The 25892-nt window shown below is 50.7% G+C and overlaps 3 protein-coding genes across 11 annotated transcripts in view; all 3 read right to left on the bottom strand.

Moving 5' to 3' along the window:
- Positions 1 to 8990: 8990 nt before the first annotated feature.
- MRPS26 (mitochondrial ribosomal protein S26) lies at positions 8991 to 11232 on the bottom strand. The gene is made up of 4 exons (XM_032142644.2): positions 10973 to 11232; positions 10734 to 10880; positions 10509 to 10632; positions 8991 to 9507 (listed from the first exon to the last, which is right to left on the bottom strand). Exons 1-4 carry the CDS (start codon positions 11182 to 11184, stop codon positions 9373 to 9375), a joined length of 618 nt encoding a protein of 205 aa, XP_031998535.1. The 5' UTR covers positions 11185 to 11232; the 3' UTR covers positions 8991 to 9372.
- Positions 11233 to 11486: 254 nt separating this feature from the next.
- LOC116461161 (progonadoliberin-2) lies at positions 11487 to 14058 on the bottom strand. The gene is given in 3 exon segments (XM_032142645.2): positions 11487 to 11562; positions 12417 to 12586; positions 12679 to 14058. Coding segments are annotated over 3 exon segments (435 nt in total). The 5' UTR covers positions 12905 to 14058; the 3' UTR covers positions 11487 to 11523.
- Positions 14059 to 18920: 4862 nt separating this feature from the next.
- The window catches only part of PTPRA (protein tyrosine phosphatase receptor type A), a 177383-nt gene continuing 170411 nt past the window's right edge, over positions 18921 to 25892 (bottom strand). For 8 of the 9 annotated variants that reach the window (XM_032142640.2, XM_032142641.2, XM_058433070.1 and 5 more), the window contains 4 exons: positions 21652 to 21777; positions 21421 to 21572; positions 20009 to 20144; positions 18921 to 19221 (listed from right to left, as the gene is read on the bottom strand). In XM_032142640.2, the coding sequence (XP_031998531.1) occupies positions 19147 to 19221; positions 20009 to 20144; positions 21421 to 21572; positions 21652 to 21777 (489 nt within the window). In that variant the 3' untranslated portion in view covers positions 18921 to 19146. Of the gene's footprint in view, positions 19222 to 20008; positions 20145 to 21420; positions 21573 to 21651; positions 21778 to 22028; positions 22462 to 25892 lie in introns of those variants that run through there. The other variant, XM_058433072.1, reaches the window with a different exon arrangement.

Here is a 25892-nt window from a genome sequence, read left to right as displayed (position 1 = left end):
CGGCACTCTGGGGGGCCGAGGCGGGTTGATCACTTCAGGCTGGGAGTTCGAGACCAGCCTAGCCAACATGGCGAAACATATGAAAAATACAACAGACAAACCAACCAACCAACTCAGTGACAACAGAACAGGTCTACCCTGGAGTCATACTCTAAGTTTTTCTATTTTCCTCCCTTTCTGATCCTTTATCCCACTTTCTTTTTCTTCCTCTTCCTTCTCCTTCTTCTTTGTCAAATAGAGGATTGAGCTATTATCACTGATCCATATAAAGTCCCTCTCTCATTTATTTTAATTCCCACCCCCCATTTCTATTCCCCGACTTCCCATGTGCAACCTTCCTAATATGTTTGATATGCATCTTTTTGTTTGTATGTATTTTTAGAAAATGTTTGTTTTGTGTGCAAAAAAAATTAATAAAAATAAAAAAAATTAAAAAAAAAAAAAACACCAGAAAACTTTCCCAAACTTGAGAAAGATATAAGTATCCAGTTACAGGAAGGCCAAAGAACAGATTTGACCCTCTCCTCTTCCCAAAAAACACTTGAAAGTATAAAACCTATTGGTAAAATTAAGTACACAAACCTATTTAATATCCTAATATTGTAGCTGTGGAATGCAGTCCACTCATAACTCTAGTATGAAGCCCAAAAGACAAATCTATCAAAACAATAATGGCCATAGCAATTTGTTAAGAGATACATAACAAAAAAAATATGTAAATTGGCCGGGCACGGTGGCTCACGCCTGTAATCCCAACACTTTGGGAGGCCGAGGCAGGTGGATCAACTGAGATCAGGAGTTCGAGACCAGCCTGGCCAACACGGTGAAACCCCATCTCTACTAAAAATACAAAAATTACCCAGGCGTGGTGGCGGGTGCCTGTAACCCCAGCTGCTTGGGAGGCTGAGGCAGGGGAATCGCTTGAACCCAGGAGGCAGAGGCTGCAGTGAGCCGAGATCGTGCCACTGCACTCCAGCCTGGGCAACAAGAGCGAAACTCTGTCTCAAAAAAACAAAAACAAACAAAAAAACACACATTCTTTTCAAAAGCACATGGAAGAGAAAAAAGCACGTGGAACACATTCACTAAGATACTATATTGTGGGTCGTAAAACAACATCTAATTGATAAAACAATTTCACATTCTTAATCAAAATTCCAGCAGAAATTTTTATAAACAAACTGATTCTAAAATTTATATGGAAAGATGGCTGGGCCCGGTGGCTCACACCTATAATCCCAGCACTTTGGGAGGCTGAAGTGGGTGGATCACTTGAGGTCTTGAGTTTGAGACCAGATCAGCCCGGCTAACATGGCGAAACCCCATCTCTACTAAAAAAAAATACAAAAACTAGTCGGGTGTGGTGGTGAGTGCCCATAATCCCAGCTACTCCGGAGGTTGAGGCAGGAGAATTGCTTGAACCCAGGAGACAGAGGTCGCAGTGAGTCGAGATCGTGCCACTGCACTCCAGCCTGGGTGACAGAGCAAGAATCTGTCAAAAACAAAAACAAAAAACCCAGAAAATAACAAGTGTTGACAAGGATGTGAAGATATTGAAACCCCCCTGTGCACTGTTGGTGAGAATTTAAAATGTTGCAGCTACCATGGAAAAACAGTATGGTTGTTCCTTAAAAATTTAAAATAAAATTATATGATCCAGAAATTCCATTTCTGTGTATATATCCAAAAGAATTGAAAGCAGGGGCTTGAGGAGGTATTTGCACACCCATGTTTGTAGCAGCACTATTCACAATAAGCAACAGGCGGAAGCAACAGGTGGAAGAAACCTAACGTTCATGAATGGATGAATGGATAAATGTGGCATGTACATACTATGAAATATTACTCAGCCTTAAAAAGGAAGGAGGCTGGGCGTGGTGGCTCACGCCTGTAATCTCAACACTTTGGGAGGCCACAGTGGTAGGATCATTTGAACCTAGGAGTTTGAGACCAGCCTGGGCAACAGAGCAAGACCCAATCTCTATTTCTAAAAAAAAAAAAAAAAAGTAAAGTGGTAGCTCCTAAGGGCTGGGGAAGGGGGAGCAACGGAGAGTTTTTGTTTGATTTCTTGGGTAGATAATAGCACTATGCTTATGTTTTTTTTTGTTTTGTTTTGTTTTGTTTGTTTTTTTTGAGACAGAGTCTCGCTCTGTCACCCAGGCTGGAGTGCAGTGGCACGATCTCGGCTCACTACAAGCTCCGCCTCCCGGGTTCATGCCATTGTCCTGCCTCAGCCTCTCCGAGTAGCTGGGACTACAGGCGCCCGCCACCACGCCCGGCTAATTTTTTGTATTTTTAGTAGAGACGGGGTTTCACTGTGGTCTCGATCTCCTGACCTTGTGATCCGCCCGCCTCGGCCTCCCAAAGTGCTGGGATTACAAGCGTGAGCCACCGCGCCCGGCCCCACTATGCTTATGTTGAAAATGACTTTGTTCTGAAGAAATATATGCTTAAGTATTTAGAGATGAAGTGTCTTGATGTCTGCAATTTCCTTTTTTTTTTTTTTTTTTGAGACGGAATCTCACTCTGTTGCCCAGGCTGGAGTGCAATGGCGCGATCTCGGCTCACCACAACCTCCGCCTCCCAGGTTCAAGCAATTCTCCTGCTTCAGCCTTCCAAGTGGCTGGGATTACAGGTGCATGCCACCACACCCGGGTAATTTTTTTGTATTTTTAGTAGAGACGTGGTTTCGCCATGTTGGCCAGGCTGGTCTCGAACTCCTGACCTCAGTTGATCTGCCCACGTCGGCCTCCCAGAATGCTGGGATTACAGGCATGAGCCATTGCACCCGGCCTGTTTAGTTTATTTCTTAAATAATGTAATTGGGCTGGGCGCGGTGGCTCATGCCTGTAATCCTAGCACTTTGGGAGGCCTAGGCGGTTGGATCACCTGAGGTCGGGAGTTTGAGACCAGCCTGACCAAAATGGAGAAACCCCATCTCTACTAAAAATACAAAATTAGCCAGGCCTGGTGGCGCATGCCTGTAATCCCAGCTGCTGGGGAGGCTGAGGCAGAAGAATTGCTTGAACCTGGGAGGCGGGGGTTGGGGTGAGCCGAGATCGAGCCATTGCACTCCAGCCTGGGCAACAATAGCGAGACTCTGTCTCAAAAGAAAAAAAAAAGTCAAGTCACCAATCTTATCCTTTCCATTTTTGAGGGCCCTGTCACTATCTTGATGCGTCTGCCCTCTGCTGGAGATAAGGGGAGCTGCAGGGCAGATCTTGGTCTCCTCCAGCAATTTATTCCCTGCGTGACTGTGTTATTTGGCAGTTAATTCTTCTCAGTCTATGATGTGAGTTTAAGACTATTCTCTGGTTTCCCTAAAATAATAGTAATAATAATAATAACATGTGGATGGGCGCGGTGTCTCACGCCTGTAATCCCAGCACTTTGGGAAGCCAAGGTGGGCGGATCACCTGAGGTTGGGAGTTCGAGATCAGCTTGACCAACATGGTGAAACCCTGTCTCTACTAAAAATACAAAAATATTAGCTGGCGCATGCCTGTAATCCCAGCTACTTGGGAGGCTGAGGCTGGAGAATTGCTTGAACCTGGGAGGCGGAGGTTGCAGTGAGCCAAGATTGAGCCGTTGCACTCCAGCCTGGGCAACAAGAGCGAAACTCCATCTCAAAATAAATAAATAAATAAAATAATAATAATAACATGTAACATCTATTAAGCACAAACTGTGTTGCAGTCAGTGAGCTTAGCTTTACATCAGTTTCTCATTTAATTGCCACAATACCTTATAGGTAGATACTAGTATTGTTTAATCCCTATTTTACTTTTGAGGAAACTGAGGCACAGAGGGACTAAGGAATGTTCTCAAAGATATGCAAATAGTAAGAGGGAGAAGCTGGGATTCAAATTCAAACCCAAGCAGGTTGCACCAGGCTTATTACCATAAATCTATTTTTTTGATTTATTTATATGGATTTCTGGGTAGAAGCAGTAAATGGGGCAACTATTTAAATACTCTCCCATCTCTCTTGGGGATTTTTTTTATAAAGTCTTATTTTATTTCTATTATAAACTCACAAAAGGGCCCAGAGAGCCCAGAAGTGTGACTCAATCAGCTCAAGTCGCCGAAGCAGCTTTCCCCTTAACAGTAGTTAATATATTTGCAAAGATCATCCAAAAACAAACACACCCGTAAATATCACCAGGTCAGGAAGTAACTGAAATACTGAACATTTGTTCACTTTTTTTCTTTTCCTCTTTTTTTTTGAAGATAGGGTCTTGCTCTGTTGCCTAGGCTGGAGTCCAGTGGTGTGATCATGGCTCACTGCAGTCTCAGCCTACCAGGCACAAGCCATCCTCCCACCTCAGCCTCCCAAGTAGCTAGGACCACAGGTGTACACCACTATGCCCAGCTAATTTTTAATTTTTTTTAAAAATAGAGATGGGTTTCCCTATGTTTCCCAGACTGGTCTCAAACTTCTGGGCTCAAGTAATCCTCCCACCTCAGCCTCCCAAAGTGTTGGGATTACAGGTGTGAGCCACTGCACCTGGCCTAACATTTTTTTCTAAGGGCTAAATGTCACAGTAGTAACATATTCAGAGGGAAAAAACCCAAATGTCTCACACAAGAAAACGACAGTCCTGATAAACAATGCTAAGAGGGATGTAGAATATCTGTTTATAAACTGCTGTTTTCTTTCTTTCTTTTTTTTTTGGCGGGGGGATGGAGTCTCTCTCCGTTGCCCAGGCTGGAGTGCACCTCCGCCTCCCGGGTTCAAGCGATTCTCCTGCCTCAGCCTCCCGAGTAGCTGGGACTATGGGCACCCACCACCACACCCAGCTAATTTTTGTATTTTTAGTAGAGACAGTTTCACTATGTTGGCCAGGCTGGTCTCGAACTCCTGACCTCAAGTGATCCACCTGCTTCAGCCTCCCAAATTGCTAGGATTACAGGCATGAGCCACTGCGCCTGGCCTGGGGAAAGATTTTTTTTGAGATGGAGTTTTGCTCTGTCGCCCGGGCTGGCATGCAATGGCATGATCTCGGCTCACTGCAACCTCCGCCTCTTGGGTTCAAGTGATTCTCCTGCCTCAGCCTCCTGAGTAGCTGGGATTACAGGCACCGGCTATCATGCCTGGCTAATTCTTGTATTTTTGTAGAGACGGGGTTTCACCATATTGGCCAGGCTGATCTTGAACTCTTGACCTCAGGTGCTCCACCCACCTCAGCCTCCCTAAATGCTGGGATTACAGGCATGAGCCACTGTGCCTGGCCCGGGGAAAGATTTTTAAGGCCAGAGGAAGGGCAAATTCACTTTTCTCGCTTCTGGGGCATTTCTGGCAGCTGTAGTGGGCACCTGCATTCCTGCAGTTCCCACAGCAGCAGCAGCAGCAGCAGCAGCAGCAGCAGCAGGGGTGCCAGCAGTAGCACCTGGGGGCACTGACTGGTAGTGCCAGAAGGCTGTGTAGTAGGCATGGTTGACGTTTATATCTGTTTCAGATTTCCCAGCCACACAACCTCACTCCCAGACCATTTCTCTCCCTCAGTAGCCAGCATTTAAAAAACAAACAAAAACAAACAAACAAACAAACAAAGACCTGTAACACAACTTCCCAGAGAACTTCAACCTCACACCTGTGTTTTTACTCTCAGTGAGGGGAAATTCATTTGGGGAGGATTATTGTGACCCACAGAGCCACTGTGGAGTACTGTGTAAGACTGGGGCTTATGCAGCTCTGACTTTTTTGTTTTTTTGTACTGTCGCCTGGCCTGGAGTGCAGTGGTGCGATCTGGGCTCACTGCAATCTCCACCTCCCAGGTTCAAGTGATTCTCCTGCCTCAGCCTTTCAGCTGGGATTCCAGGCGTCCGGCACCATGCCCAGCTAATTTTTTATATTTTTAGTAGAGGCAGTTTTACCATGTTGGCCAGGCTGGTCTCGAACTCCTGACATGATTCACCCGCCTCTGCCTCCCAAAGTGTTGGGATTACAGGCATGAGCCACCGCGCCTGGCCACAGCTCTGACCTTTTAATGTCACTTTCCTGGGCCCTTTTGTGGCACTATGGTGGGATTCTTCAAGTTCTTGACTTTGAGGTCCTGTAACCATAAGGCTGACTCTGGCAGTGTTCCCTTTATAAAAACATCACGTATGTTGTTTATGCACCTACCTGCGCTAAGGAAATATTCACTAAAGCACCCGACGGGAAATGACAGCATCATGGCTAGGCCTGCCTGTCTCAGGTTTTTGGGATTGCAATATTACTCTTGACTTCCTATTTGGGAAGGAAAAATAATTCCAAACTTAACCCTTTCTGCCAAAGTTGCTCTTATTTCAGCAGTCAACTGGCCTTCCTTCCTAGTTGTCCATTTCAACCCTGTACTTGTCAGATTTGAGGAAATAACCACAGGGTAAGTGCAGGAGGTAACATTTCCCAAAGATTTCGGGGAATACTGGATAACTGTGATTGTTCCATGCGGAAAATTTGGAGTATGCTGGAAAAACATGAGGAATGACTTTAGGTGTAATGACGTCTAGGGTGGACTCCTTCATGGAACAGATTAATTGGGCAAATGTATTATTCATTCTTCTTCTTTTTTTTTTTTTTTTTTTGAGACGGAGTCTCGCTCTGTCGCCCAGGCTGGAGTGCAGTGGCGCGATGTCGGCTCACTGCAAGCTCCGCCTCCCGGGTTCACGCCATTCTCCTGCCTCAGCCTCTCCGAGTAGCTGGGACTACAGGCGCCCGCCACCACGCCCAGCTAATTTTTTGTATTTTTAGTAGAGACAGGGTTTCACCGTGGTCTCGATCTCCTGACCTCGTGATCCACCCGCCTCGGCCTCCCAAAGTGCTGGGATTACAAGATTATTCATTATTCTCTTGTCCTACCCACCTGGATCACTATAAGCAGCTTGCCTTCACCTGGTAGCAGCACACCTTCACAATTCAGCCTGAGAGATGAACAACTCTACAGTTTTGCATAACCAGATCCTCAAGACCTACACCATCCATCCCCAGGACAGCATGCGGGGGCCACTCATTGACATCATGCTTATTCTAGACAACTGGAAGGGGCAAGAATCCCGTTTCGTGGTAAAGCATCTATACTTGATTGGGTCCTTCGGGAAAAACTTGCCACTCACAAGTTGCTGGTCCATCCTGTCTATCCCACAAAGCCTGGTGGGCCTCCTCCCATCTTAGTGAAAGCACTTACATTTGGGTGTTCTGCTCCAAATGCACTTACCAGGTAGACCCCAAATCTACCACCCACAAGTGGAGCCTTGAGCAAGACATTCTCTTGGTGGTCCAGGCTGCAGCATGATTCTGGCAACTCTGCCCCTTAAAACCCTGCAGAGCTCATTGTCTGTAGCAGATCCAAGCCCTACTAGGAACTTGAGGTAAGGATCTGAAGAGATCCTGGTGTTTTGAGCAAGGTCATGCCCAACAGATTAACTATCCAGGGTTCTGTGGAGATCAGGCATTCTACTCTGAGGCATCACATGACTCTGCAACCTGGACTGGATTGGATCTGAGAGGCTACCTGTGCACCTGGCTGCACTCTATGTTCCATTAGAAGCAGGTACAGATGGCACTGGGTTTCAGTTAACCCTGAAGGTACCAGTAAGCTGCCTAGTGGTGCCTACACCAGCAAGGTGGCTGTAGGTAGAAAATAAAAACGTGACACTTGGTTTCCAGGTGGTTCTGCCTGACATAACAGCATCAGCAGTGAATGCTGAGTTCCAGCCCCATGCTGGACAGCAGTGCAATCAGCCCAAAGATAGAGCTTCAAGGTCAAGTGTGTCCTCTCTCTGAACAGACAGATGGCTTACGTCTGGATCCCGGTACAGAGGCCTTGGAAAGAATAAAACTGGAAGATGGAGACAAGGAGGTCCAGGGAGGAGTATGTTACATAAAACTGGACTTCCTAACACAGGCCTATGTGCCACATCACCAAAGGCTTCCAATGCAGGGGGCCAGATGGCCCACTCTTCACCATGACGAAGCCCGAGGCCATGGAAGACATCATCAAACCACTGCCCATGTGTGCCCATCAGGTCTCACTCCAGATGCCTCACACCTAAAAGCAGGGATGCCACTGTGCTCTGGCCAGAGTTGGTGCCAGGGGAGAAGAGCTATTACTGGCCTGAGGGAGGCCAACGTTCTCAGGAGTGCAGTGCTCTGAGGAGGGCTGGCTGCCAGGCACCACCTCTGCTTGCACCTTATTACCTGCTTTCTCACCTGCAATAAGAGTGGCCCATACACCCTAAAAGGTTTTCATTTCTTGGGGGTCCCTAGGCCTTCCCTGCAAGGTGGGAGTCATGGAGAGAAGCTGGAGTTCATGTGCACGGCAGCAAACGGAAGCTGCTCTGGTTGAGAAACATTCCTCCAGCTCATCCCAGACACTGCTTGAGGGCCTGCATCTGAACAGGGGCTATGGATCTATATACCCTCTTCATCATCACAGGTAGTCCCGGTACCCACAGAGTTTGGTCCAAGTGCTTGCTAAGCCACACTAACCTCATAAAATCTTGGTCAACCAGGTCTCCCCTGCCAGCAGCCATCTGCTGGGTGGCCCAAGGGCGCTGGCAATGCCAGGGCAAATGTAGGTCACTGAGGCCATGGGTGGAGAGACCCACTCCTAATGGTCTCCCTGCTTTTAAGTCGCACACCTGCTAATCCTAGCCTGGAATATTTAATTCTTCATGGCTTCATTACCTGTAAGGCAAAATACAACCTCTTTGTGGAACCCAGAAGAAATGGGGTCTCCTCTTGGCCTTCTGGGTCTTGGATACACCAGACTCTGGCCAGCAAAGCACAGTATAGAGCAGAGGCAGGCCCCTGGCCAATGGTTAGCTTGTGGCTCAGGTCCTGGGTGACATCTGCTCCAGGCTAGAGTCCTAAAGCTCCAGATGAAAGATCACTACACTTTTCCTGTAAAAAGTTAAATATTTTAGGCTTTGCAATTCATATGGTCTCTGTTGCAACTACTCATCTTTGCCACTGTAGTAAAAAGAAGTCAGTGAATGGGTGGGGCTGTGTTCCAACAAAACTTTATTTACAAAAACAGGAAGCAGGCATGTTTGGCCCTCAGACTGTAATTTTCCCATCACTACTCTTAATGATACTCACATGACTTGGCTGCCTGAAGGGGCTGTGGCCCTGTCTGATTCTCTGTGAGATGGAAACCACTCTAGGGTCTCCTGGTGTGCTGAGGCTGTACACACGGGCAGAACAGAGCACCGTGTTTGGAAGTTTCTGACCAAGTGGTGACAGCAGAGGGCAAAACGTGAAGGCTGTGCTGGATAAGGCTGAACCTTCCTTATAAGCAGCACCAACTGCTTTATTCCAGGTCAGGGCCAACTCTTCCGCCACGATACATACATGGTCCCTGGGCGGGCACTGTCCTTACTGGGCCCCTAGGAGTCCCTGAGTTGTGACCTGACCACCAGCCCCTCTCTGGTGATGGCCCAGTTGTAGTTCTTCGGGGAGTCCAATGCTGCTTCCACCCGTGCCTCCAGGTTCTCTCGGGTGATGAAGTTTTTCACCTCTTCCTATCGGGAGAGAAAAGCCCACCTGAACAGGAGCCCTGGGCACATGCCAGCCCGTCCACCCAGCCTGCTGGCCTCTCACCCCACTGAGAAAGCAGCTCCTGCTCTCCCTGGGGAAGCATGCCTGGAGCCCAGGTCCTATTTGAGAGCCCCTCTGGCCTCCCAGTGGAGTGATATCACGTTGCTTTGCCACGTTCCTCTTTTCTCAGACACTTCAGCCATAGCCCCGAGTGCCAGCTATGAAAATCTCACGTCCTGGTAGGTGAAATCTGTCCCTCAGTCGTCCCCTCTGAAGCACTCTAACTCATCCTTCCCCCCATTACTTTATTTTATTTAATTTTTTTGAGACGGAGTCTCACTGTCGCCCAGGATGGAGTGCAGTGGTGCCATCTCGGCTCACTGCAACCTCTGCCTCCTGGGTTCAAGCGATTCTCATGCCTAAGCCTCCCGAGTAGCTGGGATTACTGGCGCACACCACGCCCAGCTAATTTTTGTATTTTTAGGAGAGACGGGGCTTCACCATGTTGGCCAGGCTGGACTCGAACTCCTGACCTCAAGTGATACGTCCGCTTCGGCCTCCCACAGTACTGGGATTACAGGCGTGAACCACCGCTCCCTGCCACCTTTCTGTTACTTTAAATCAAGCCTCATCCATTCTCACTGCATTACTCCTAAGTGGTCTCCCTGCTTTTAAGTCGCACACCTGCTAATCCTAGCCTGAAATATTTAACCTTTCATGGCTTCATCACCTGTTATGCAAAATACAACCTCTTCGTGGAACGCAGGGTCCCTCCCACAGACCTGCTAGGTACCTGAACACTGTCCAATTACTCCGCTGACCTCCGGGTCTTTGCGCCTGACTGGCACTCCCCTCTCCCAAATCCGGACCTGCCAACTCTAAGTCTCTGCACATAGCCAGCGCCCGCGTCGCGGTGCCCAGAATTCCCAGTGCCCCGCAAGCCGCGTCCCCGACTGGAGGCCCACCCTCCGGAGACGTTGCCCACCTGCAGCTGCAGCACTTCCCGCTCCTTGCGCTGCGCCCAGGCCTGCACCTCTTCGGCCTTGCGGGCCTGCTCCAACGCCTGCCGCTGCTCCTGCTCCCGCTCCTCCTGCCGCAGCCTCGCTATCCTGTGAGGGTCAAGGGGCTGAGGCTGAGCGTGGCCCGGGCTTCTCCCAGGCCAGCCAGGCCGCCCCGCCCCTCCTCCCGCCCCGCCTCCCGCCCCACGCACCGCAGCTCGTGCAGCCGCCGATTTTCCGCCTGGTTCCAGGCCATCAGCTCGCGGTGCTCGGCGGCGTCCTTCCGGGCCTTGCGCTCCGCCAGAACCCCGGCTCGGGCCTCGTGCACCTTCTTCCGCACCTCGGACACGAACTCCATCCTGGGCGCAGACGCGCCAGGAATCAGCACCCTCTCCGCCCGCTCCCACCGTCACCAGCGCGCGCGGACGGCCACCTCCCCCCGGCCGCACACCTGAGGGCGCGCACGGTCTGGCGGTAGTGCTGGTAACGCTCCATCAGCACGAAAAACTCCGCAGGGTCCACCGCGGGCGGCATGTTCACACGCTCGATCTTGGATTTGGCCAGCGGGTCGTGGCGGGTCTTGCGGCCGCGCGCTGGCAGCACCACAGGGGCCCGGGGCCTGCACGGGGTTCCCGCGCCCAAGCGGCTCAGCGCGCGTAGCATGGCCGAGTCTCCTCACTGCGGCCGCGGTGCTGGGACGCCACCGTGCCCCGGAAGCGGCGCGGGGAACCTTGGGACCTGTAGTCCTCGGGCTGTCCCTCACGCCCCGCGCGGCTTTGTGGCCCCTGGAACCCAAGCGGCGACCATGCGGACGTCCGCACCCCGTCCCCAGGCTCTGGCCTGGCCCTCCCGCCAGGGCTCGGGGCCATCCCTTCGTTCCTCCCGCCCGCGGGGCCGGACCCGCGTCCCTCCAGCCCCCACGCAGGGAAGGGTCTCAGCGGGGAAGACAGGGAGGAGACGAAGGACAGAACTCGAGGCAACAGCTTCGGAGAACCTCACACTTTATTGGAGGACGGCGGGGCGGGGCTCTCGGGCTGTGGTCTGCGGAGGGAGAGGTGGCGGTCATGCCTCAGGACACTGGTCTCGTGACCGCTGAGCTGCCACCTTCCCCGTCCTCTCCCCTCTCGTCCCCTCCAGTCCCCACCTGGCCTCCCACAGCAGGACGCAACCCCGCCTCCCCTAGAAGCCTGAGGATCCAGCGAGTGTGGGGATCTCCAGCTCCCTTGGGCATGCCCTCTTGTCCATCCTAAACAAGCCTGACGCGTAGAAACCTGAGGACATAACACACAACTCAGGCGGTAAGACTTTGCCTCGTAGGAACTAACCACTTTCTTCTTTAGTTACCGTGCTCTCCTGATGCACTTTAAATGTGTTTGATTTGCAAAACAGTAACAAACCATTTCCCTACGCCTGTCTTCTGCTATGGTCTTGGGGAGCTCTACAGTCCCTGAGATGTTCTTAGTGCACGTGTCAGTCACCACCTGGTCCTCTTGGCTCTATTGGCTGTTTGCGTGAGGTTGCATCCCTCACCTCTTTCCACTGGCCCGGGGTCTGTCCACCTCAAGACAGTCATTGGCTTGTCAGGATGCCTGTGGGACCCCATGGCCACCACTGTCTTATAGAATAATTATCTCCTTCTACTCTACTAGTGACTTTGGTTTTTAACGTAAGTGTTTTGTAAATTGTCTAGAATCCTCCTGGGAAATAGGAAGGATAGCAGACAGCACCCTGCTGTGTGCAGTAGGGGCACTGAGAAATGGCTGGGGGTGCTGTGGCAGGGGGCCTTCTCAGTGGTGTTTCATTCTCCCCACCCTCCCAGCACCCAACCCTAACCCACAATGGCCACTGATGACCAGTGGCTGGTCTTGATGCTGGAGACCTCTCACCCCACTCACCAGCAGTGTTCCTGCCAGGTGTCGCTTCCTGCGAAGGGACCACCAGGCTGCGGTCCTGCCCTCCCAGGGCATGCTGTCTTCCAGGGGAGCCAGGGCATCACTTGGGAGGCCATGGGCAGTCTGGGCTGGGCTGCCTGCTGCAGTGTCCAGGGCCCTTCCTTAGAAGGGAACTGATGCTGTCCTCCCTACCCCGACCTCAGGCTCCAGGTGGGTGGGGGAGCCCCTGGCCATCACTTTCTTCCTTCCAATCAGGCTGGGAGACACCCAACTGGGGGACTAAAGGCATTCTGGGGATCCTGGGCTGAGCTGAGGGCTCGCTTTCCTCCAGGGTACCAGCCATGGGACCAGTGCTGAGCCTCTGAGGGTCCAGGGTGGGCAGTCAGCAGCAGCAGGAGCAGGAGGAGGCCTCGCCTGGAGCTGGCCATGGCTGCTCTAATGGACAGGGTACAGCATTCAAGGAGACTTACCTCACCCCCACATCCCCCCATTTCCTCCAGGAACACCTTGGAAAACTGGCATCTCAGGGGCAGCTTTGGTATCTCCTTATGCCCTTCCCTCTCTGCCACCGCTTCTCATCCCAAGCATACCGGGGTTCAGATCCTGGGGGATCCTGGCCCAATAGGGGACGATGCCCCAGGGTATGAGCCTTCTCCCTGAGCCCGGGGCACAGAGGCTACCCGCCTTGCCAGCTCTGAGGGCCCTCCCACTTGTCCAAGCCCATCCATCTTTCCTTCAAGGAGTTTCCAGAAGTGGAAGAAAGTTGGAGGGGAACAGAGACCTGAATTCAGGCCAATGGATGGGTGGATAGATGGATGGTCAGGGGAGTTCTCAATGTATGGGCGTTTGGAGCACCAGTGCTAGGGAACCAGAGTGGCAAGCCTTCCGCCCTTTTCTCTGTGGCCTGCTGTATCTCTTCCATAGTAGCTGGGGATGTGGAATGGATGTGTGGTGTTGATGGGGGCAAGTGCTTCTACCCCTTATCCCTCCCATGCCAGGGGCAGCAAGCACAAGAATAGATGGTAGAGCTGTTGGGGAGAGGAGAGGAAAAGGGGACTTCTCTGGCATGGTTCAGGGGTGGAGGCGCTTGGGAATGGGGAAGAGGAGCAGTACACCATACACCCAGGATGAAACTTGATCCAGGTGTCCTAGCCCTTAGGGAAGGCTCCCCACTCACCGAGGAAGAGCTGTGGATGAGATGGCTCCTTCAGGCAGCTGCAGGACCCTAGCCTGATGGCCCCAGGATTTACAGACCAGGCAGCTCCACCCCCAGATTCGAGGGGAGAAACTCACCACCCAACCCCCTTCCCAGAGCATCCACTCCATGAACATTCACCAGGCAGCTGCTGCCCTGAGGCCACTGACACATACTCCCTCCCCACCACCTTCCCAGGAGCCTCCAGGCCCAGGACTCTTGCTTTAGGCTGGCCTATGTCCTGGTCTCACCTTCCCACTTCCCAGGCTGCATCTTCAAGCTCCTGATCTTGAGACCTAGAAAGCCCTCACAGCCCTCCCTCCCTGACCCCAAAAAAGAATTGTGTCCTGGGCAGGGGCAATGCCTGGGGGTTCCCCAACTCCCAGCTCAGGGCTTTCCCTGGTAGACAGTGGAGGCCTAAGAGTAGGGAGCCTGGCAGGCTGTTCAGAGGTACACGGGAGGCTGTGACCACTCTCCCAGAGGCTTCTGTTTGCTCACTGTAGAGTGGGTTGGGTGGGACAATTCACTTCCACACACCTGGGAACCAGGGCTGGGTCACTCCAAATGGCTGGGTTTGGGTGGGGCAGTACCTACCCAGGAGTGGCTTCTCTCCTGGCGAAGCAGGCCCATGAGACGGGGCCTAGCTGTTGGGCCAGTGCAGCCTCCCTAGGGCCATCAGCAGCCGGTAGAATAATTTTGTCCCTCAAGGCTCTAACCCCTCCCCAGTCATGGATTTGGACACAGCTAGCCCGGGCTGCTGGAAGTGGGCTCTTGCTTCCCAGTCTGCATCAGCAGCTCAGCTTTCCTTGGCGAGCCATCAGCCACTGGGGGTCAGAGGCCTGTTTGCAGGGTTAATAGCCAATCTCCACACTTGGGCTGAACAGCAAATGGGAGGGCCAGGGTCAGGCTTGGCATTGTGGTGACCAGAGTCATTTGGAGAGTTGGTGCGTCAAATCCTGTGACAAAGATGGGCGAGGGGAGGCATAATGGGCATCAGTCAGCCCAAGACACCTGGACTTCAGCAGCCAAGGCAGGATGGGCACACCTGTGTATTTCCAGACTGACTTATTAGCAGGGACCTGAAATGAATGTGTGGCCCGTATGTTCAGTTAAATTGTTTTGGCTTAAATACACAGACTTTGTTAACTGGGTGATTTTTAGGAAAACATTTGCTTTGTGGTTTAGTGAAAATGAATCTAAGTTCAATGTACTAGTTTAGTTCTGGCTGGGGTTTACAGAATGCTTTATTCACAGCTGCACCAAAGCTGGTGTTCATTTAAAAGGGGGATGGGTGCCTTTATTTATTCTGTAATTTGATTCTGGTTTTTCCTGAAAAATCTAAACCAGAGCTAAGCTTCCTGGGGAAAGCTCTGCCCCCTTTTTTCCTGGCAACATACTCAGCTTTTTAGAAATGTCTGGTCCTTTCCAGACTAGAACTCTGGAACTCTTGTATCCCTCTCATTAGAACATAGAAAGCCATCTGTTCACCACGGAGCTCCAGTCCTCAGGATATGAAGTCACTGCAGCCAGGAGCTGCGCGTACTCAGGTGGGAAAGCAGAGGTTCAGAGGTGAATAAACACTCAGGTGCTGCAGGAGCACAGAGGGGCACAAACCTTGAGCAGGCAGCCTGGGTGAAGGATAGAGATGAGTGAGCTGGAGTCACGGATGCAGGGAGTGGCAGCAGAGGGGTGCAGCCTAAGGAACAAAATGGAGAAGGGCCAGCAGGAACTGCTGCGGATCCATGGAGCCAGAGAATGTGGGAGGGTTAGAGGAAAGGAGGGTGGGCCCCTGGGTGTGGGCAGTGGGAAGCAGGCATCTCTGGACCACCCTGACATGCGACCAGGATGTGGGGGACTTGGGATTGGAGGAGAGCTGAGGGTCCACAGAGACAGACCCAGAATCCTGACCTCTGAGAGAGGAGACAGTGGAGGAGCAGCTAAAGGGTGAGGATAAGAGGCAGAGGACAGCCTGTGACACAAAGGGGAAGAGACCATGGATCCCCGGCTTTTAGCACCAAGGTGACCTTAGTGCGCAGGGATGAAAAAGAAATGTGTGGGAATGAAGTGAGGAAGAGGGAAGAGTGAGAGTACAGGCTTTTTCAAGTACTCTCTCATAAAGAGGGAAGAACTTAGGCCTGGGGTGGGAGACATGCTCTTTAATTAATTAATTAATTAATTAATTTTCTTTTTCCTTTTTTTTTTTTTGAGATGGAGTCTCGCTCTGTCATCCAGGCTGGAGTGCAGTGGCGCGATCTCGGTTCACTGCAGTTTCTGCCTCCCAGGTTCCAGCGATTCTCTTGCCTCAGCCTCCCCGGTAGCTGGGATTACAGGCACGTGCCACCACGCCCGACTAATTTTTGTATTTTTAGTAGAGATGGTTTCACCATGTTGGCCAGGCCGGTCTCGAACTCCTAACCTCAGATGGTCTATCCGCCTTGGCCTCCCAAAGTGCTAGGATTATAGGCATTAGCCACTGTGCCCAGCCTATTTATTTTCTTGAGACAGGGTCTCACTCTTTGACCCAGGCTGGACTGCAGTGGCATGATCACACCTCACTGTAGACTCCACCTCATGGGCTCAGGTGATCCTTCCACCTCAGCCTCCCAAGTAGCTGGGACTACAGGCATGTGCCACCATGCCCGGCTGATTTTTGTTATTTTTTGTAGAGACAGGGTCTTGTCATGTTGCCCAGGTTGGTCTTGAATCCTGGGCTCAAGTGATCCACCCGCCTTGGCCTCCCAAAGTGTGGTATTACAGGTGTGAGCCACTGCACCTGGCCTGCTCTTTATTTTTAATGAAAGAGATTTGAATATTTGGGACAGGGGAGCAATGAAGGAAACTGCAACCCAGGAGGGACCTGCCCAAATGAAGTGAGGTCTGAGTGTGGCAGGATGTAGGGCTTTGGGTGTGTGGTGGGTGCAGGCTGTTACTCTTCCCCTGTGGAGAAACACTCCTACCCTAAGCCCCTTGGGTCACAACTGACTGGCTGTGGGAAGGGCACTGGATGAAGCAGTCACCCCTGCCTTTTCCACACGACTGTGCTGTGTGAGCCTCAGCACATTTTCCTTTTGGCCTATACTAGTTTCTGTTGGGTTCACCTCTCTTGTAAACATGCAAGCCCTGAGTAGAAAGTAAAAGAGGAGTGAAGAGGGAGGCATGAAGGGATGAGGGACACATCTACAGGCTGAGCAGGACAGGGAGCAAACAGCTGAGGTCATTCCTACCTGGAGACACTGGTTTTGCACCCAGGTGATGCCTATCCACTGGCCAAATCAGCATGGACTTCAGCAGAAAACCACTCAGGCCACGGTGGCGCACCCTGCTGAAGGCCAGCCTTGGCAATGGCAGGCAGCCTGCTGGGAGGCACACAAGCGCCTGTAAACGGCCTCACCTGCACATTCACTGAGCGGCTTGCTGACCCAGTGCCTGCCCTCCTGCATTGACTTGGACTTGGTCACACAGAGCACTGAAGGGTAGCCTGCAAGGAGCCAGGGGCTGCTCCCCAAACTTGGCACCCCTCACTAGAAATTCCTCAGAATCTGTCTTTGCCTAATTTATCCATACTTACCGAGACAGTATACTGAGTTTTAAGTTTACTGCCTCTTGGGAGTTCCTCAGTTCCTACAGAACTGAATGTCTCTAATGACTTACACTCACCTCCTGTAAACTTCCAGAGGGGGTCTGTTGCAGCCCTTGCCTCCTGCAGGCCTCCTGGGTCCCTTCTGCGCATCTCTTTCCTTCCCACAAACATCCTGGATATGTGGTGCACAGACAGGCTTCCCTCCTGGAGCCACTACATGTTAACTGCTTTATCTGGACTCTGAGGCCCTCTGTAATGTGGCTCCACTTCGCCTTTCCTCCTTTTCACTCATCTAAATTTCCAGCATCCCGTGGGTCCAGTTCAAGTCCCACCTCCTCCAAAAAGCACAGTAGTGCTGACCCCTGAACATGCCTCCATGGACCAGGCTGAGGTGCCATCTCTCACTCCAGAAGCCTCTGAGGAGCCCAGGCCTGCACTGGCTCTTCAAGAAAGGCCCTGCCTGACAGCCACAGCCACCAGTTCACTTTCCTGCTCCTGTGGTGAGCTGCTCATGAGGCTGGGAGGCAGTGGACAGACCCACTCCCAGTGTGCCCCCAACAAAAGATCACACTTCCCCAGCACCCCCTGTAGTTAGGCATAGCTATGACCAGGTGAAAACCTACTTGTGAAGCTGATGAGTGAAATATGGGGTGGGGTATGAGTGGAAATGAAAAGTGCAGATTTGGCTTCCTGTCCTTGGAAATGAAGCTGCTGGCTCTCCATGCTCTTTCCTCAGGGTGGAATATGGACATGGCAGTGACCCAGCTTCAACCATGAGGATGAGAACAATATCCTAAGGATACTGGGTCTCTGGACAGGACAGACTGTTACGGGAGACATAAATGAACATCCAGCTTCTTTAAGAAACAAAAGTTCAACACTTTTGTCTAACATGTCACTCAAAACCAAGTTGGGATCTAAGACTCCCACCATCCTGACTTCTAGATCTGAGAAACATTCACATTGTCCCAGAAATGAGGACACGTATGAAAGAAAGTGGAAGCAATTCAACAGAATACATGTGGACATAAAGACTTATCCTGGACAGGGTGACACAATCCAGACAGCTTTGTAGCAAAGCACCACAGACTGGAGAGGTCAGACTGGCCTCAGCCCAAAGCTGAGCCAGCTCGTCTCCCCCGTGCCCCTGTCCTTAAGGAGACTCAGCGAGGACCTGGCCACCTTCCATAGGGAGGGAGGCTGGCCAGGACCATTAAACCAAAGATGTGCTGGGAATGAAAGGAGGGTCCTGGAGATCACCTAAGAACTGGAAGGGCTGTGTTTGGTGGATAGGAGGAGCTGGGGGACTGTGGCCTCTCTCAGATAGCTCAGAGAGAACAGCAACAGGAGGGCCATGAACAGCCGAGGAGAGCCCCAGCCTGTATGGCTGCCCCACCCCCAGACAAAGGGAGAGACATTTCCTCAGGGAGTCAAAGCTTTTATTACCTGATAGTCCCTAGTGTGGTGCCAGAGATACCGCTCTGGTCCTATTACTCCCCATGATATAGGTGGTGGGGATGGGGGAGGGGACCAGGGAGAGAGGGGAGGGATATTTACAGTGCATGGTGGTATGGGGACAACCACTTTCCTCGAGAGCTCTGAGAACTTTGTGCTTTTTTTCTTAGTTGGTGCCGAGCTACCCGGAATGGATTTTGTGTTTATCTTCTTTAGGGAAAGATGTATTAACCAAAGCACAATCCAGCCCAATTTCCCGGCTGAGGATTTCACGATATCAATCCAAACATCACACTATTTAATTCCCCAATAAAACATTGGAAAAAGGACTATCAGTGCTAACACATTTACATATAAAATTTCCACCTAATAGGTAATAGAAGCCTATGTACCAATTTCTAAAACAGTTATAAGATATATACACAATTTGGGGTATATTAACAAAACAGAATATTACAAAATATTAAAGGCAATCCTCCTGGTCCATGGACCCTTGTTGCCGCTTACTTGAAGTTGGCATAATCTGAGAATGCATCAATATATTCCTGCACCACCTTGTAGCAGAACTCATACTGTTCCTGGAGAGTGAAAGGTAGGGAAAAAGCCAGGGTTACTGAAGAACACTCAGTACCTGTAATTCCTAACAGACATTTTTTTTTTTTGAAGATGGAAAATCAAGAGGAACTGAATGTTTTTGAACTTTCACCTGAGCTCTGATCTGCCTGCCAGAGTTCTGACAGCATTCCCCTTCTGGGCTGAATGCAGCAGACCTTCTACAAGCAGAGCTGACCAGAGCTGACCTAGGCCCCACAGAAGTCAGACAGGCATGTGCTGGGCTGGGAGACAGTGCAGCTGAGCATGGCCCACGCTTACCATGGCTGCCAGGAGAGCATGCACCCTGGCTCTCAGAACCTCATCTCCCAAACCTCCTAATGTTCACTTTTCTTTACGCCACAAACATTTCTAGCTCCATGGGATTCAGGAAAACCTCTGTGGATGTGCAGCTTATTAAAAGTCAGACCTCTTAACAGGGAGCCCAAGCCCAAAGGCAGGTACTCCTCATGGATCTTCCTTACCCAAGACCCACAGAGAAGTGCAGATGAGCCCTGTGGGGCACCCAGACACCCCCTTCTAACCTGGCCCATCCTCTGGCAACATGGGCTATGCTCCCATTGCTGCCATCCTGCTGCCTCCCAATGCTTCCTGTGTATTTGGGGCACCTTGGGAGGGGAAGGGCAGGTCTGTGTTTAGACAGTCTTCTGACTACTGGGTGGGCCCCTCTGAAGAGCCTCCTCCCTGAGCTGGCCCTGACAGAGAAGGGCTGCAGGTGGTGTGGTGGCAGGGACAAATATGTGGGCAGCATACCAGTGTCTGGACCATGTGTGGCCTCTGTAGCCGCAGGCTCTTGACAGTCTGGAAGACATCCAAAATCCCCTCTGCCTTCACACGCTCCAGGACGGTGCTCAGGGCACAGAAGGTCCCCGTCCTTCCTGCCCCAGCGCTGCAACAGAGCAGACACATTTACCACACCTGTGATGGCCCTCTGTGTAAGGGGGTGAGTGACAGTAGTGAGTGGCAGACAAAGAGGTGGGGGCAGGCAGCCGGTGTTTGCCTTTGCCCTGTGGACCACCCCCAGCCTGGAGGGGTTCTGGGTTGGGAGGCAGTGTACCCTGTGCCCTTCCTGCATGGCCCCATGTGCTGTGGAGGGACTCACCTGTTGGACCATGGAGGATGACTTTCACTCATACCCCACCAGCACGGAGCCATTGCTGTCCACCTGCACATGCTGGCCTAGGCTGTTCTGACCTGCTGTTCGCTCAGTTAGAACTAGCTCTAGTCCTGTCTTTCCCTTTTTCTGACAAACCCCACTCCCTACACTGGTGTGTATCTGCTGATTCCTTTCCATGTCTCTCACTTTCTTCCTAAATCCAAGGAATCCAGACTCTGACCTTGACAATATCCCCCTATTCAATGTCATCAGCTGATTCACTCACCAGACACTGAGTGCCTACTCTGAGGCAGGGACTGTGGGGTTTAGCAATGTCCCCAGACAAGAAGATGTGTGGTAAGGGAAGGAAAAAGAGGAGTGGGAGTTCTAGGCAGGGTACTCAGGGAAGGCTTGGGCAAAGCCCTGTGGCTGCCTGGGAAACTGGCACCTCAGGCCCCCAGCAGGAGTGTGCCCAGGGTGCTGAAGGCCATGCAGTTCATGAAGGAAGAAAGGAGAGTGGTGGGGGTGGGGCCAGAGCCAGCCCGTGGTGCACACCATCCTCTCCCGGCCCTGGCCAGGGAGCCCTCAGAACATATTGGGCCTTGTAAGCTGTTGTTAGGATTCTAAGTGAAGGAGTGCATTTTTTCTAAAATGCAATCTCCAGCAACATGCCCCATACAAAATTCAACTTTTCCTCTCAAACAAGCCTCTTTCCTGTCTTTCTTCTGCTGGTCATACCAACCTAGGCTCAAACCTGGGAGACACCCTTGACTCCTCTTCTTTCACCCTCTGTTCCATAGCACAATCGGGGTCTCCACTGCCAGTCTCCCCTGCTGCTCTCCTGCCCACTATCTGAACATTAGTCCTCTAGCACTTATTGTGCCAAGTTCAAGCTCCAAGGTCCTCTCTCTTAGCATCCAATCCTGTCTTGGCATCAATCTCAACTACCATGTGCTCACCAATATCTTGCTCTTGTATGGCTTTCTTCAGTCTGACCCATGGTCATCGGCTTCCCCTGTTTGCCCCTCCTCGCTTTCTTTCTCCCGCTGAGGGCAAGGGTGAGCCATACCTGCAGTGCACGGTGATGGGGTGGTTCCCTGACTGCTGCTGCTGCTTCTGCACGGCGGCGATGATGCTGATCATGCCCTTTCCGTCACTGGGGATGCCCACTTCAGGCCAGCCATGGAAGTGGAACTGCCGGATCTGCCGGCTCTTATTCTCCTTTGGAAAAAAGGGGATCAGGGAGGCAGGGGTAACCCTGCTTTTCCCGTGGGCAGAGTCCACCCACCACCCATCTTACCCTGGTGTTGGTGACCAGGAGGTCTCGGACGGTGTAGCTCTCACATTCCTCCTCCTTCTTCAGTTCCACTGTAATATCTCCATAGGACACCAGTCCATCAGATGGCCAGTACTGGGCACACTTCTCCTAGAGGGACAAGTTGGAGAGGTGAGGAGCTCAGAGTACCACATGTGTAGAAGCAGCACTGCCCACGAGCAGCCTGACCCTTCTCAGCACAGCCACCTCTTACGCTGATACACTTCATCCTCAAGGTATTGAAAACTTGCAGGATCATTATATCACATCATTCCAATTAACCTCTGATCCTCACCAGAGACCATCTGAAACACTGACGGGGTCTGTAAAGAACTCTGACTACAGGCTCACAGGGTATCCAATACTTGGTGGCTGGAGGGAGAGGAGGAGGAGTGAAAATCTCTGTTCCAATTCCTTTCTTTTTCTCCCATGGGGTGTTTTCATAGTTAATGCTGCTTACATCCGCCAGACTGCTAATTCAGAAAATCAGAACCAATTCACATTCCCACACAGCCATGGGCTTCACCACTGCCCAGGCCATAGTATCCTTTCTCCCTTTTACCTTTATCTCTTTGATCTGCAAGTTACCTTCAAGTTGCTAGCACTCGCCTTTCTGTCCTTGCTAGTGAGCAGGAGGTGGTCTACTGTCTGTCTTTGCTTGCACCTGGCTTACTTCCCTCTACAGCTCCTTGTGGGAGTGGCTGCGTCTCTTTTCATCTCTGTATTCCCCACACCTTGCACAATGCCTGGCACATGGTAGGCTCTCAGTATCTGGTAAATGAATTTGTTCAATGTCTGCAGAACAAGCCAAGGCATAAATACATAAATATAACATCACACAGTTATGCTGCCCATTTCTTCAGAGAATTTGGGGATAAGATCTGAGATTCTTCACTACTGGCAATTGAAAAATTCTCAACCATACATATAATGTCATTGAAAGATTTGGAAAAAAATTAAGTAGAAAAAGAAATTGTGAATAGTCTCACAGTCCAAATAAAATCATGATTATTAAAGTGGTGAATCAAGGACATGCCCTGGACTAGTGCTTTTCCACCCATGTTCTCTAGGAGCCCTGGGGATGCCTCAGGGATTGGTGCTCTGGGCCTCTCTTCAACCAGAACAGCCAAAAAAAAAAAAAAAAAAAAAAATTCTCATTAAGGCTCACCTCAATCAGGCATTATATTAGTTTTTATGGCACTGGTGGGTGGAATGGATTTTGCTACTACAGTGCCTTCTCAACACTGCTTTACACAGTGTATCAGCTGGGATGAAGCCTGGGCCTTTAAAACCATCAGAACCATGAGGTCCCCTTGGGTGTGAGAGCCACAGTGTGTGTGTGCTGGAGGAATTGAGCATGATCTCTAAGGTAGAAATACATATCAAGTCTAGGGACTAGGTGTCAACACTAAAAGTCTCATTTTTTTTTTTCTTTTTTGAGAGAGTCTTGCTCTGTCGCCCAGGCTGGAGTGCAGTGGCATGATCTTGACTTACTGCAATCTCAGCCTCCCAGTTTCAAGTGATTCTCCCACCCCAGACTCCCAAGTAGCTGGGACTACAAGTGTGCGCCCACCATGCCTAGCTAATTTTTGTATTTTTAGTAGAGACAGGGTTTCACCATGTTGGCCAGGCTGGTCTCAAACTCTTGACCTCAGGTGATCCACCTGCCTCAGCCTCCCAAAGTGGTAGGATTACAGGTGTGAGCCACCACATCTGATCAAAAGCCTCTAAATTTTGTATACATGGGTGGATTTTCTCTCAAGATCTCTAGAAGACCAAAGAGGATTTAGTAGAGACGAGTTTCTCCATGTTGGTCAGGCTGGTCTCGAACTCCCGATCTCAGGTGATCCACCCACCTCGCCCTCCCAAAGTGCTGGGATTACAGGCGTGAGCTGCCGCACTTAGCTTCAAAGAGGATTTTTAAGACAAGGAGTGACAATGATTTACATTTTCAAAATGACCAGCAGCTGCCATTTGAAAAACTAAAAGTGGTTAGGATAAGAGCAGGAGGACCAGTCGCCAGACCACTGCAGACGAGGCTGCGCATATGAGTCATGCCCACAGTCCCATGGGCAAGCAGTGAGAGACGAGGGCTTGTTCAGATGATAGCAGTTACGCTGGAGAAAAGTGGGGAGGCTCTGCCTGTATCAGGACTCAGTGGCAGACTGGATGTGAGGGGTGAGGAGAGGGGAGTAAGGAACTCCCGGATTTTAGACATGAGCAACTGGGCAGAAGGTGGTACTATTTATTTAGATGGCTAAGAGTGGGGTGGACTGGTGTCAGGGGAAGGAGGAAACCAGGAGCCCACATTGGGAAGGGGGAACAGGTGACTGGATTAGAGAAGCAGATTGAGGATCCCTGGCATATGGGTTGTACTTAAAGCCATAGGACTGGCTGAGATCCTGAAGGGCTACTGTGTCAAAAGAAAACAGAGTGGGCTAGTGCCTGAGTCTAGTATACTCCAATGTTTTAGAAGAGGAGGTCACAAAGAAATAACAAAGGAGCTGCCAGGTTAGTGAGTGGGGTGATGCTATGGAAGTAAGTGTTCTGAGGAAGAGGAGGGAGGCACTGACTCTTTCAAATGCTGCTGTAAGGACAAAAAAAAAAAAAAAAAATCAGAAAAGAGAAATGACCTTTGGATTTGGCAAGAGGACAGTCATTGGTGATCTTGCCTAAAGCAGTCCCAGTGGGGCCAAGCCTGGAAGGAACAGAGCGAAGAGAGAACTTGCAGGGAGAAAGCCAACTCTTTTTTTTTTTTTTTTTTTGAGACGGAGTCTCACTCCTTCACCAGGCTGGAATGCAGTGGCGCGATCTCGGCTCACTGCAACCTCCAACTCCCTGGTTCAAGCGATTCTCCTGCCTCAGCCTCCCGAGTAGCTGGGATCACAGGCATGTGCCATCACGCCCAGCTAATTTTTGTATTTTTAGTAGAGATGGGGTTCTGCTATATTGGCCAGCATAGTCTCGATCTCCTGACCTTGTGATCCGCCTACCTTGGCCTCCCAAAGTGCTGGGATTACAGGTGTAAGCCACCACACCTGGCCAAACGCCAACTCTTTAAAGGAGTTTTGCTGGGAAGGGGTGCAGAGAAATAGGATAGTAAGTGGAAGGGAAAGTGGGATTAACAGATTTTTTGTTTTTAAAAGATAGGAAATGTAACATGTATAGGCTGATGAGAGTAGTGGTTAGAGAGGGGAACTGCTGATGGAGGTGGGAGAGAAGATGGTTATAGCAGCAACATCCCTGAGCAGGCAGGAGGGAATGGGGCCAAGAGCATAGTGGACAGCCGGATTGAGAGATGCAGAAACCCTTTTCCACTGTAACAAGAGAGAAGAGAGTTGGTACAGATTTGAAGAGGCTGGCTGTCTGGGGGTGGGAGGATGACAGTGTTCTTGTCTGATTTCTTGGAGAAGAATGAGGCCAGGTCACAAGCTAAGGTGTGAGTATGATGGGACAGGCAAGAGCAGATGCTGGAGGTTTCAGGAAGAAAAGAAAGAGCAATAGCATTGCTAGGTGGCACCAATTACCTCTATGAGATTTGTGGTCATGAGTTCAATGTGAGAGCATTTGGCACTGTTTTGTGTTTTGGCCCTGTGATGTTTGCTATATCAGATAGAGGCATATAACTGGGTTTTACTAGACAGCTTGCCAGGAAAGTAAGAAAGCATGAGGGAATAAGGAAAGGTAATAATGACATACCACAAAAACTCAAATCAGAAAACTCAAACGCTCAAAAACAAAACTCAAAACACAAAAACAGAGTTAAGGAGGAAGGTGAGGACATGTTCGAGGTGACTGATGTTGAGAAAGTGGAGGCATCAATGGCTCTAAGGACTTGATGAAGACAAAAATGACTGGAATAAAAGAGAATACCGAGGTGGGAGGAAGGAGGCAGTAAACAGGGCGGATGCCTTGTTGACATTCCAAGGGCGGTGCAGATACAGGGCAGATTGTGACTTGACCACAGGATGAGGTGGCTCAGGAAGGTGAGAAATAGAAAGACTGAGGATAGATGGATCATCCACATGGTGACTGATGCCTCCAGAAGCAGAGTCAGGAACAGGGGCTCAAAAGGAGCAGTAAGCCAGGTGTTACCAAGTCATCAGTGGGTGAGGGACAGAAGATGGGGAATGGGGGTTCAAGACCAGTAGAAGAAAAGCTGGGGACTGGAGTTTCATCTCAGATTCGTGTGTTCAGGTTACCGCCTCTAGATAATAGCATCTTAA

The sequence above is a fragment of the Hylobates moloch genome, unplaced genomic scaffold (genome assembly GCF_009828535.3).
Source record: "Hylobates moloch isolate HMO894 unplaced genomic scaffold, HMol_V3 SCAFFOLD_21, whole genome shotgun sequence".
Taxonomy (NCBI): domain Eukaryota; kingdom Metazoa; phylum Chordata; class Mammalia; order Primates; family Hylobatidae; genus Hylobates; species Hylobates moloch.
The sequence above is the reverse complement of the archived record's forward strand: the minus strand, read 5'-3'. Positions and strand labels throughout refer to the sequence as shown.

What these genes read in the sequence shown, in the direction of transcription:
- MRPS26 (XM_032142644.2), bottom strand. Translation starts at nt 11,184, where the DNA reads ATGCTACGCGCGCTGAGCCGCTTGGGCGCGGGAACCCCGTGCAGGCCC. An exon ending in CGGCGGCTGCACGAGCTGCG is followed by an intron (nt 10,633 to 10,733) that starts GTGCGTGGGGCG and finishes TGACCCTCACAG; the next exon opens with GATAGCGAGGCTGCGGCAGG. An exon ending in GGGAAGTGCTGCAGCTGCAG is followed by an intron (nt 9,508 to 10,508) that starts GTGGGCAACGTC and finishes CTCTCCCGATAG; the next exon opens with GAAGAGGTGAAAAACTTCAT.